Consider the following 13,140-nt stretch of genomic DNA (forward strand, 5'->3'; position numbering starts at 1 on the left):
AATCCACAAATCAAGCCAAAATGAGAAGTAGAGCACCTAGAAATCAGTCACAAAGTAGGGCCCATTTTCTAGCAATAAAGGCCCAGAAACTTCTCAGCTGGCTAAGAAACCCCAAAACATTAAGATCCTTTAAACAGTGGGTATTGATTAAGAAGTATTGGAACAGATTAAACCCAGTCATTGCAAGAATCAGGGAACAGAGACTGCAAGGAGCTGTAGGTATCATATAAAATGCCACCATGTATATGTCACTTCAACATACAAGCTGAAGGAATCTTCTATGGACTGACTGACTGACTCAAGGCAGCTTTGCACTGGAGAAGTGGTCTAAAGGTGCACCCAAGAACTAGCCAATCAGGCACAAAGCACTTACACCTGGCAGAGTCTGAATCAGGCTAGTTTGAACTGTACAACAATACAAATATGTTGAGGGTAGCTTGGTGTTCCTCTGGCTTTTGTAGAGTAGTAGGTGCCCTATGGTAGTGGTTTTTAACCAGTGTGTTGCAACACCCCAGTGTGCCTTGAGAACTGTCCATGTGTGCTATGAAATTTTGTCAATTTCCCCAGCAACAGCTGGGGCTCAAGCATGAAGGCTGCCTTCTCCCTGCTGTGGGAAGAGGGGAGGGAGGAGAGCAGGAGTCTGTTGAAGCTGGGACATGGTTTAAATGCTGCATCCCAACTCCAACAGCCTGGTGGGGAGAGGCAGTGTTGATGGGCAGTTGATTCAGTTGATCCAGGCTTTTTAGCAGGCCAAGCAACATCTCAGTTCCATGGTGTGGTAAACTGATGCAGAACTACCAGCAGAACTAGCAGCGGTCATGTGCCGTCTGCTAGAGTGCTACACCAAACCCGATAAAGATCCCTGCCAATATAATTATCACCAAATGGATTCATAATCATTGAATTATTGCTCCTGTGCAACTGATTCATTTACCTTAGCTTTTCATAGCAGCAGTGCTCTTGTATAACATTAAAGTGGGTGTGCTGTGGGATTGGTGGTGTCACTGAACTGTGCCATGTTACTGAAAAGGTTTGGACCTGCTGCCCCATGGTGACCCTCGCATTCCTATAGATGCACTTTTCACCTCCTAAATCCACGCGATGCATCTGGACTCAGATACTTTGCTCTCCCTGCTTGTGGGGCACTTGTTTGGCCTCATTTTGTGCTTGCAAATGCTGATCTCACAGCACTTCAATACGACTTAGGGCATCCTGGGAGGTCTGTAGCTTTTACTGTGACTTTATTCTTAAACTTGTAACTGGGAAGTTGTGGGGTGAGGAAATTCCAGGGCGGAGGGTGACTGGCTAAACCAAGAGCTCTTTATTTATTAGTCTAACTACGTTCTAAAGGAAATATTTTTTGACATTACAGATCGTCAAGCTGGAAAAAAATGGGATAGGCTACCACTACATTCTAGCAAATTTGGTGAGTTGGGCATCACTTGTTTCTTTTTGCCTCGGGGGGGGGGCGGGGACGGGGGGTATTGCTGCTATTCTCTGGTACTTACTGCATTTTGTGCGTATGAAAAGATCAAGATTAACAGTCCCGGGGCTTGAGGACCTTTATTCCACCACCACATGGGTACCAAAAATACAAATCTCCAATTGCGTATCAATCACGATGTGGGGCGTCTGTCTCCAGGGTGAAAAGCTTGCTTTGTCTCCAGACTTTCATTCTTTTGCCTCTCTATCAAGTTGCCAACAAGGGTAGTAATTAATGCTAATTCTGTGTTAGTATTTTTGTGTCCTGGATACCTGGTTTCTGGTTTCAGATCTCCCAACTTGTCTCCTGTAGTCCTATGAGGGGCTTTCTGCGGTGGAAAATGACTTGCATTCTCTACCAGCCTGAACTACATTTAAATTTGTGTCCCAGAAGTGACGTGTTCTGGATCTGTTCATAATCCCAGGAGACTTCTGTTCCTCTATTGTTAATGGCAACATGCTGAGATCACTTTATTCTTCCAGTAACCTAGAGCTATGAAACCGTTGTGCATTCAAGGTCTAAAACCCTCCTACAGAAGGCCTGCTGGGTATTCAAAGACAGGCCCTGGGGCTGGTTTCTCCTCTCTTGGGGAGAACAGAGACAGGGTGATACTGTGGATGGTGTGAAGTTACAACAACTATGCCATGCATTGCCTACTCCCTGAGTTGAGTCTACACAGCAAATTTATTTTGCAAAAACAGTCGTTATTTCCATATAACTATCCTGGCATCTACAGCTATGTCTATAATAGCCCTTTGCTTTCAGAAGAGGCATGGTAATGAGGGAGTCTGGAAGATGCTAATGAGGTGCTGCCATGAATATGCAGTGCCTCAGTAGCAGAATGGCAGCCACACGCAATTCGAAAGTGCCACTTTCAGAACTCACACCACCCATGTAGACAGGGGCCTTTCAAAGTCCAGGGGGTCCTTTTGAAAGGCCCCTGTCTACATGGGCAGCATGCTTTCTGAAAGCAGAGCTTTCGAATCAGGCATGGCCGCCATTATGCTAATGAGGTGCTGCATTGTCATGGAATATTCTGAAGTGTCACATTACCATAGCCCCTCTGAAAGGAGGGGCTGCTGTGGCCACAGCCTGAGAGTTTGCCAAAGTCCTTCTTTGCATGTGTAAAGCTGGCGGACCCTGATCGTTGAACCTACCAGCTTAGCCACTAAAGCCATGTGTCTCAACCACCTGAGCTAAAAGTCAGCTACCTCTTATCTAAAGCTATAGAGCAGACTTCCTTCTCCCTTCTCAAGCTACATCTACACGTGAAGCCTACATCGAAGTAGCTTATTTCGATGTAGCGACATCGAAATAGGCTATTTCGATGAATAATGTCTACACGTCCTCCAGGGCTGGCAACGTCGACGTTCAACATCGACGTTGCACAGCACCACATCGAAATAGGCGCTGCGAGGGAATGTCTACACGCCAAAGAAGCACACATCGAGATAAGGGTGCCAGGCACAGCTGCAGACAGGGTCACAGGGCGGACTCCACAGCAAGCCGCTCCCTTAAAAGGCCCCTCCCAGACACAGTTGCACTAAACATCACAAGATACACAGAGCCGACAACTGGTTGCAGACCCTGTGCATGCAGCATGGATCCCCAGCTGCAGCAGCAGCAGGCAGAAGCCCTGGGCTAAGGGCTGCTGCCCACGGTGACCATAGAGCCCCGCAGGGGCTGGAGAGAGAGCGTCTCTCAACCCCTCAGCTGATGGCCACCATGGCTGACCCCACTATTTCGATGTTGCAGGACGCGGATCGTCTACACATGCCCTACTTCGACGTTCAACTTTGAAGTAGGGCGCTATTCCCATCCCCTCATGGGGTTAACGGCTTCGACGTCTCGCCGCCTAACGTCGATGTTAACGTCAAAATAGCGCCCAACACGTGTAGCCGTGACGGGCGCTATTTCGAAGTTAGTGCCGCTACTTCGAAGTAGCGTGCATGTGTAGACGCGGCTTCAGTGTGTCTGGATTACACGTGCATCCTATAATTGTGCACTGTGGGTTTTAGAGGAGGTGATGGTTCAGGAGGTGAGCTGCCCCTGTCTCCATGTCTGCATAGAACCTAGAGCAGCGCCACATCAGAAATAGTGTAGTTAGAAGAGTATTAACTCTGCCCTGCTGCAGAGCAGGGAGGGCAACCATGAAGTAAAAGACCATCCCTGGTGGCTGTTGTTGGATCTCTGAGGTTGTACTGTGCTTTCCCAAGATCCTGTTCTTCATCCCATTCCTTCTGAAGGGAGCTGGAAGCTCCTGACTCAGCCAAGCATGCTTGTGTGTTGTTTGCTCTCTTACAGCTCCTTCTGTGAAAAGCTACCATTAGGCCCTTGATAATTAAACTTTAAACTACCAATTAAGCACCTTTTTAAAAGTTCTACAGTAACACTATAATTTACAAGAGAAAAATGGACACATTCTGGCCTGGTTCTGACCCTCTGCTCAGTGGAGACAATATAATTAGAGATAGAATGTTAATGTTCCACTGGAGGAAGGATGCAAGTCTTAGAAAAGCAACTCATTGCACCTTTTATTTGGTATTTGATTTTTCATTAGTGGTATTATTATGTTCAATTGGTTATGTCCCAATCCTGCAAGCTCTTACAAATGAGCTTACCTGCAATAAAATTATTCAGGACTCTCCCAGACTGAAAGTGTATCTGTGACCCAATGAAGAGAGTGTAACCAAATAGCAAGCGTGAAAAAATTGAGATGTATGTAGAGAGCAATAGGTGCCCATGTAAGACAAAGTCCTGAAAATTGTGACTGCCCTATAAAATCAGGACATCTGATCAGCCTAAATGGGGATGGTGATAAAAACAACCTCCAGCTCTGATTTGGTGCTTTGAATCAGTAGTTCAGCAAGTGTTTTCCAAGTGAAGGCAGTGGCATTATTCCCATGCTACAGGTGGGAAAACTGAGGCACAGGCTGTGCCATGACTTGTCCCTTGGCAGAAGAGGGAACACAATCATGCCTGCACTTCTCTTCCTCAGAGTGTGAGCTTAAATACATTAGAAGCTGCATCTCTCAGCTGCAGTAATGGGAGCCGTGTAATGAGGGCTGAATGAGGTAGGGATTCTTGCCAGCTGTCAAATGACTCACAGATCCACTGTCTCTCTAAGACAGTTCTATTGTCTCAGCAAACGAGGTCCTCAGCTTGCCCTTCATACCTCAGGGTCTCCCAGGGAGCTCTGGCAATCCTGCTCCTGCATCTCCCTGGCTCTCTGTCCCTTAGAGCCAGCTCACATCCAGTCCTGTTTCCTTTCAGTTCGCTTCTCACTCAGGCTATGTCTACACTACCCTGGAAGATCAACCTGCTCAGGGTCAATCTTCTGGGGTTCAATTTTGCACATCCATAGGGATGCACAAAATCGACCTCTCAGGGGTTGCAGTCACTCCCGGTGCTCCTCGCGAGACATGAGGAGTAAGGGAGGTCAACGGGAGAAACTCTCCTGTCAACCTTTCCCAGTATGGACAGCCAATTTAGGCAGGCACAGACATATTGATTTTAGCTATGCAATTGCCATAGCTAGAACTGCAAATCTGTGGTCGACTTACTTTGCCTTGTGTAGACATAGCCTTAGACCCTTTGCAGCAAAGATGCAGTGGTGCCCCTTTCATCGGCCCAGCTGCGAACATCTATTCTGGGGCTCTGTACCTACTGCACTTACAGAAAAACCTTCCAGTTCTCTCTCATTCTTGCTCTCTCAGAGAAGGCAGAACCATCTGCTCTTTGTACTTTTTTTCTTAATCTGTGCACAAGGGCAGAGGGATTGGAGCTGGCTACAAGCAGGATTCCTACTCCGCCAGCTTGCACCATCAGTAACGTATGCAGAGAAAAAGGCTTTCCGGGCACTGTTTTACAGCCTTTCTGCAGACTGGCTGAGATTTTTGGGAGTGCATCAGATGGAAGTGTACCTAGCTGGCCCAGCACGTGCTCCTGTGGCATGGCTGCTGATGCGGAAAGGTGGTAACAAAAAGCTCTGCAATTCAGCTGCATTTGTTTATGTAACCCTTCTATTAATGCCAGATGCCTGCCAGAAGGGCCGGGTTCAACTCCTGTGGGGATTTCCTGTCAAGGATACAACCAACCAGCTCAAGCCCCCACCCGCTGGCCTGGGACAATTTCACCCCCCCGTGCTGGGAGCCTGTAAGGCGGTTCTCCCCACTCACAAGCACAGAGTCTGAGATAGAAATGGCTTGTTTAATGACCATAACCTACCCCAAGGTTACAGTGACAGATGCAGTATATCTAAGCAGAGAAGAGATAAACGCCTTTACCAAGATACCATCCCCATATGCAGTAGAACCAAGTCTCTTGCTGGGGCTCTTGGCCACTTGTCTGCAGCCTCCCCTTGCTGCCACCGGCCGCCCGCCATTGCCATCGTCTGCTGCTCCTCCTACCAGCCACCCGCTGGTTGCTGTCATCTGCCACTCCTCCTACCAGCCACCCGCCAGTCCGCCACAGCTGCTACAAGCAGCCCAGCAGTTGCCATCATCTGCCAGTCCTCCTACCAGTTGCTGTCATCTGCTGCTACTACCAGCCACCCACTGTCACCTGCCACACCACCTACTTGTGGCCACTGTCATCACTCCCAACCTCATTACTTGGGACTGCCCTTAGGCAGGACCCTATGATTTCAACTCTTGAAATTTCTAACAGAGGGTTTCACAAACACCCTAGTATCCAGCTCTAGCTTTCAACAGGTAGGGAAAGTTAATCAAGACAGTCTTATAGCCCTATGACCAAGGTACTCAACAAGCTCAGTCAACCAACACCCCTCCTCTTCTCCTTTTCAAGGCTTTAAACCAGGGAGCCCTGTGTAATCAATGTCTTATGCAGCTATGGCGACTGCCCTGTCTGCCACAACAACCCAGAGCATTCGTGAGATCTCACAAATCCCGCACTAAGTGTCAGCTTAAATTGTGATTTTACAACTACGTGTTTACAATAGACCAAATCTCATGGCTTACTTCCTACCCATTATGCTTTGCATGAAAAGGTATCACACATGCACACCTTTGCATTCTCATGCAAATGATCTCTGGGAGACACGTTCCTCCCAGCCTTCAGCAGCACTGCGTTCTCCTGCTCCCCATTCCCCACACTACCAAAGACAGGGGAACTGCTGCTGCCCCCCACTTGAGCAGCCCACCTCCTCATCCAGCAGCTGCTGCATCCTCACCCCCCAGGAAAGGTAAGGGGCTTCTGAAAGCGGCAGTTGGGCCCCCTCCACAGGCCTCTTCCTATGGAGTGGCCTGGGAGGGGTGAGTTTGGGCAGAGCCCTTCTTTTCCACCGGGACTCCAGAGGGGTGGCTGCATAGCCAGGGGTGGGGTGTTAGGGTGTGCCCCTGCCCCACCCCTGCAGCCACCCCCCCACCCACACCCAGCCACTGCTGGGGGCCCCTCCTCCACCTAGGCCCCCTTCTAACCAGCTGCCCCTTCCTTCTCCCCCTGGTTTCCTGAGGGCTCTGCAGCAGCTGCTGTAGGCCGCCCCCCACCACCCTCAGTCGCACGTGGGCACCCCCACACCCCCCATTTCCACCAGGTTGGCTGTGCCCACGCCCCCTCCCACCCCCCTTTACTTTTCACTTCACCTAAGCGCCTGAGCCCCCCCACCACACACGCACAAACTTTACTCCCTTACATCCCAGTGCTGAAAAGGAGCCATCTTACCATCTTGTGCTGGGAGCAGCGGCCATCTTAGGTCTCACCTTCCCCTGACCTCACTGCCCTTGCTCTGCCCTTCCCCCACCTGACTGGGTCCTCAGCCTGGCCGGTGGGGGAGGGGAAGCCACGCCTCCACCCTTCCTTCCACTCCACTCTCCTCCCCTCCCCCGCTCTCTCTTAAAGGCCCCACACCCAACAAACTTCCCCCATCTTACAAACCCACCACCATGACCCCCACACCCGCCGGAGGGTCATCCGGTGACCCCCTCCTCCCCTCGTCTTCCACTGTCACCCCTCCCACCCCCGAAACGGCGGCCCACTCATCCAGGGCCACCCAAGACTCTGCCGCCATGTTGGCTGAGGGCGTGGGCGCAGGCTCCGGGGCTCCCACCATGTCCGCCGCGGCGTCCTCCAGCAACCTGGCCCCGAACCCACCCCCCCACAAGGGCAGGAAGGGCCAGGGGAAAAGGAAGGGCAAGAGCCCCGCCCGGAAGGCTAAACCCCCCGCGGCGGGGACTCTCCCCCCCGCTGCCCAAGCATTCGCCGCAGCCTCCCCTTCTTCCCTTCCCCCTGCTCCCTCCACCACCCCTGGGGGCCCCGACATCTCGGCCCCCAGGTCGTATGCCCAGGCGGCGGCCGCCGTCCCACACCCTGCTCCTTCCACCTCCGCCAGGACTACCATCCCCGACGGTCACGGCCCCTTCCCCGCGCTCACCAGGAGGCACGGGGTCCGCTGCCTCCTGGTGGCTGCCTCGCCCCACGTGGAAACCTACGTGCGGACGTTGGCACGGGTGGTGGGGTCCGCGGCCGTGGTGGCGGCCTCCCGGATGTTCGGGAAGATCGTCTTCTTCCTGGCTTCGGAGGCCGCCGCCCAGGAGGCGGTGGAGAGGGGCCTGGCGGTTGGGGGCGTGCACGTGCCCCTGGAGCTGCTGGAAGACCTGGGCGTGCGGGTGGTGTTCTCGTCCGTCCCGCCCTTCCTTCCCAACGCCGCCCTTCTGCCTTTCCTCACCGCCCTGGGCCTGCCTTTGACGGTCCTGAGTCCCCTCCCCCTAGGCTGCAAAGACCCCGCCCTACGGCACGTGCTCTCATTCCGCCGGCAGGCCCGACTCCAACTGCCGCCGGCGGCAGCACAGGGCGGGGTGGCCCAGGAGGGGACTATACTGGTGCCCCATCAAGGGGCCCAGTACCAGGTCTTCTACACCCTGGGGGAGGCCTGGTGCTTTGGGTGCCGGGCGGCGGGGCATGTCCAGAGCGATTGCCCCCTGGCCCGGCACGAAGAAGAGGAGCCTGGGACCTCCTCCGACCCGGGGGGCGTCAGCTACGAGACTGGCGGCGCCCCGACCGCAACAGGCCCTGGGACCGCCCCTCCTCTTTTAGGCCCGGATGGATCCATCGCCGCTCGGGCATCGGAGGGCGCCCGGCAGCATGGTGCCGGGAGAAAAGAAGTGGGTGCCGGCGCCCAAGCGGGCACAAAAGCCAGGCCCGTGGAGGAGAGGGAGGCAGGGCCGGCAGCAGGACCAAAAGATGGCCCACCCCAGGGTGGGTCGTCCCTCTCCCTTGCTGCCCCACCCCCCTCCTCCCTCCCTCCCTCCTTGTCGGCCCTATCCCCTGGCCCCTCCTCCTCTACTGCCCACCCCGCCTCCTCGGAGGGCTGGGTATTGGTGGGGGGGAAAAGGAAAAAAGGGGGTGCGCACGTCCGGCACCCCACCCCGCCAGAGGACGGGGTGGAGGTGCCGCGCAAGGCACCCAAGAGATCCGCCAGCCCCGCTCCGCCCGCCGAACCCCTGGCTACCAACCACCTGCCGGGGGCGACGGAGGTTGCCGCCGCGGCGGCCGAGGAGATTAACACCCCCTCGGCCCTGGAGCCAGAGCCAAAAGAGGCCGAGACGACCCTTCCTGCGCCCGCGCCCTCCTCCGACACCCCTCCGGCCGCTACCCAGGCGGCTGTAATGGAGCGCCCGGAGGAGGTGGCTCCCGGCCTCGCCCTCCTCTCGCAGGAGGTCGAGGCCCTGGGCCTCACCCCGGTGGCCCTGGACATGGAAGGCCTGCTATTAGAGGCCTGTGGGCCGCCTATGGACTCTCCCCCACCCCTCCCACTTTCCCCCACCCCTCCCACCAGCGATCCCTCAATTGCCACCTCCTTCTGCCCTGAGCTGTCCCAAGGGGCAACCCCTCCCTCAACTAGGGACGACCCCCCGGCGGAGGTCGGCCAGCCCCCGGATGCCCCAGGGGAATTAGGGCTCCCCTTGCCCCCCTCCTTCGTCCCCGCAACTGAAAACCCCGATACCCTCTCCCCCGACTTGCCGGTGCCTCCCGCTGAGAGTTCTGGCACCTCAACCTCTACCCTGCCATTGCCTGAGGAGGCCCCCCTCCTGGAGACCTCCTTGGCCCGTGTTTCCGCCCTTGCTCCCACCTTGGCCTCACTGCTTGCCACCCCCGCCATACTCCTTCCCGGCCAATGCCCCGCTCCAGAACCCGCAATCCCCCCCACTCTAAACCCTCCCCTTCCTCCCCCCCCCACTCCCTCCTTTCCCTCCCCCCCATGACCCCTCTCTTCCCCCACTGATCTCTACCTCCCCTACCCCGTCCCTCCCCCTCCTTTTTACCCCTGCCCACTCATACCTGCCCCCGAGGTCGTAACCCCTCAGGAGGCCCCTCTTGCACTGCCCTCTCCCAGCACTTCCGGGGCTGCTCTCCCCCCGCCGCCCTCATCCTTCCCAAACTCAGGCCCCAGTCCCTACCCCAACCTCTTCTCTGGCCGGGGGGCCCAAAAGAACGCGAGGCTGACGGGTTCTCAAGACCCCGAGACCTCGGCACCCCACGCGCTGGCGGGCGAGATGCGCCAGTTCTTGGAGGACGTTTGCGGCTCCAAGAACAAGGTTACTCTCGCCCTCCAGCGCTGGGGAGACTTTCACTCTGCCCAGGAGTCCACGAGGGCCCTTCTGAGGGAGGGCAAGGGGACCGGGAGGAGGGACGCCGCGGTCTACCTACGGGCCCGTGGCTTCCGTGACGCCCTCATCACCTTTGGCGTGGCTCACGGCTTCCTGCGTGGCCCCACGGGAACCGCCGGCGCTCCCTCTGGTGAGGATCCTCCCCAGCCCTCCAAATGGCGCCGTTCATCTTTGCCACACTAAACGTCAGGGGCTGCGGGTCGGGTCTCCGCAGGTGCCGAGTGCTCTCCTTCCTCCGAGAGGGCGGGTACTCGGTCACCTTTCTACAGGAGACCCACACTACTCCGGCCGCCGAAGCCAAGTGGCGGCTGGAGTGGGGAGACAGGGTCCACTTTAGTCATCTCTCGGCCCAGCGGGCCGGGGTAGCGACCCTGTTCTCCCCAGACCTGCAGCCCGAGGTGCTGGGGAGCGTCGAGGTCATGCCGGGCCACCTGCTGTATCTCCGGGTGCGGGTGGAGGGGCTGCCTCTTCACCTTGTCAACATCTATGCCCCGACACTCGGCCCGGAGAGAACCCCCTTCTTCCGGCAGGCGGCGGCCTTCCTCGACACCATCGATCATCGCGAGTGCCTGGTCCTCGGCGGGGATTTCAACTGCACCCTCGAGGAGCGGGACCTCACAGGGACCGAGAAGTGCCAGGCCGCTGCGGACGTCCTCAGGAAGCTCATTAACCGTCGCTCCCTGGTGGACGTCTGGCGCAGCCACCACTTGGACGAGGACGCCGGTTTCACCTACGTCCGGGTGGTGGGCCATAAATCTGCACACTCCCGGTTGGACCGCATTTACATCTCGCGGCACCATCTCTCCCAAGCCCACGCCTCCAGCGTATGGCCGGCCCCCTTCTCGGACCACCATCTGGTGGCCGTGAACGCTTCCCTCTCGCCGGGGAAGCGGGGGTCAGCCTACTGGCATTTTAACAACAGCCTGCTGGAGGACGTGGGCTTCGTGGCGTCCTTCCGGGAGTTCTGGCTGGCCTGGTGCGAGCAGCGGCACGCCTTTCCCTCGGCACGGCGGTGGTGGGACCTGGGAAAGGTACGCGCGCGGCTTTTCTGCCACGACTATACTCGGGGGGCCAGCCGGCGGCGGGATGCGTTGATAGGGCAGCTGGAACGGGAGGTCCTTGAGCTGGAGAGGCGTCTAGCCGCCAGCCCCGGAGATCCATCCCTCTGCGGCACGTACCAGGAGAAGCGGGATGAGCTCAGGACCCTCGACGCCCATCGGGCACAGGGGGCCTTGGTGAGGTCGTGAATCCAACTCCTCCGGGAGATGGACCGCGGCTCCCGCTTCTTCTACGCCCTGGAGAAAAAGAGGGGCGCCCAAAAACATATCCTCTGCCTTCTGGCGGAGGGTGGCACCCCTCTTACGGATCCGGTGGAGATGCGCGAGAGGGCTCGCGCCTTCTATGCCGCCCTTTTCTCCCCGGATCCGACCGACGTCGATGCCCTCAGGGCGCTCTGGGACCAACTCCCGTCGGTCAGCACGGGCGACCGGGACCGGCTGGAGCTTCCTCTCACTCTGGCCGAGCTCTCGGAAGCCCTCCGTCTCATGTCCACCAATAAATCTCTGGGCATGGACGGGCTGACTGTGGAGTTTTACCGCGTGTTTTGGGACGTCCTCGGCCCAGACCTGCTCGGCGTCTGGGCCGAGGCCCTGCAAAGCGGGGTGCTCCCCCTCTCGTGCAGGCGTGCAGTCCTCAGCCTGCTACCCAAGAAGGGGGACCCCCGCGACCTCAAGAATTGGCGTCCCATCTCGCTCCTCAGCACGGACTACAAGATCATTGCCAAAGCCATCTCCCGTCGCTTGGGCTCCGTGCTGCAGGACGTGGTCCACCCCGACCAGATCTACACCGTCCCGGGCTGCACCATCTTGCAGAATTTGTCCCTGGTCCGGGATCTCTTAGAGCTTGGGTGTAGGGACGGCCTGTCGTTCGCCCTCCTGTCCCTGGACCAGGAGAAGGCGTTCGACAGGGTGGACCACGGGTATCTCCTGGGCACCCTGCAGGCCTTCGGCTTCGGACCCCGCTTCGTCGGGTTTCTCCGGGTGCTGTACGCTGCCTCAGAGTGCATGGTCAAGCTCAACTGGACCCTGACCGCTCCGGTCAGCTTCGGACGGGGAGTACGACAAGGCTGCCCGCTCTCAGGACAGCTGTACGCTCTGGCCATCGAGCCCTTCCTCTGCCTCCTTCGGCGAAGGTTGACGGGGTTGGCGCTTCCAGAGGCAGGGCTGCGGCTAGTCCTTTCGGCGTACGCCGACGACGTGCTCCTCGTGGTCCAGGACCCGGGAGACCTGGTGCATCTGGAGGCTTGCCAAGCTGTCTACGCGGCAGCCTCCTCCGCCCAGGTCAACTGGGTCAAGAGCTCTGGCCTGGTGGTCGGGACCGGATGGCAGACGAGCCGCCTCCCACCCGCGCTTCAGGCCATCCGGTGGAGCGCGGGTCCGCTGCTCTATCTAGGCGTCTTTCTCTCCGCCACGCATCCCTCTCCGCTGGAAAACTGGCAAGGCCTAGAAAGCAGGGTCGCTGAGCGGTTGCGGAGGTGGACAGGGCTACTCCAGTGTCTCTCCCTCTGAGGGAGAGCGCTGGTGTTGAACCAACTAGTCCTGTCCATGCTCTGGCACCGCCTCAGCACCCTGGTCCCACCCCCCAGGTTCCTGGACCAGCTCCAGAGGTTAATCCTGGAGTTCTTCTGGCCAGGACTGCACTGGGTCCCTGCAGGGGTACTCCATCTCCCCCCGGAGGAGGGGGGACAGGGCCTGACCTGCACGCGCACTCAGGTCCATGTCTTCCACCTCCGGGCCCTGCAGAGGCTTCTCAACACCAACAGTGCAGATAGTCCGGCGTGGAGCACGCTGGCGCACGCTTTCCTCCGCCGTTACCGAGGGCTCCGATGCAACCGGCAGCTCCTCTATTTATCCTGCAGAGACCGTCCGCGAGGCCTCTCGGAGCTGCCGGCCTTCTACCAGGACCTCCTCCGCACTTGGCGGCTGCTCGCAGCCTCCAGGTCCTTAGGGGCCACCGTGGGAGAAGACCTCC

General features: G+C 57.3%; 1 protein-coding gene across 5 annotated transcripts in view; it reads left to right on the forward strand.

Annotated features, from left to right (window-relative positions):
* GRIA1 (glutamate ionotropic receptor AMPA type subunit 1) overlaps nt 1-13,140 on the forward strand; it is a 242,143-nt gene that overhangs the window by 130,954 nt on the left and 98,049 nt on the right. For all 5 annotated transcript variants that reach the window (XM_075009943.1, XM_075009942.1, XM_075009944.1 and 2 more), the window contains one exon: nt 1,373-1,426. In XM_075009943.1, the coding sequence (XP_074866044.1) occupies nt 1,373-1,426 (54 nt within the window). The remainder of the gene's footprint in view (nt 1-1,372; nt 1,427-13,140) is intronic.

This window comes from Carettochelys insculpta, chromosome 15, assembly GCF_033958435.1.
Source record: "Carettochelys insculpta isolate YL-2023 chromosome 15, ASM3395843v1, whole genome shotgun sequence".
In the NCBI taxonomy this organism is placed as follows: domain Eukaryota; kingdom Metazoa; phylum Chordata; order Testudines; family Carettochelyidae; genus Carettochelys; species Carettochelys insculpta.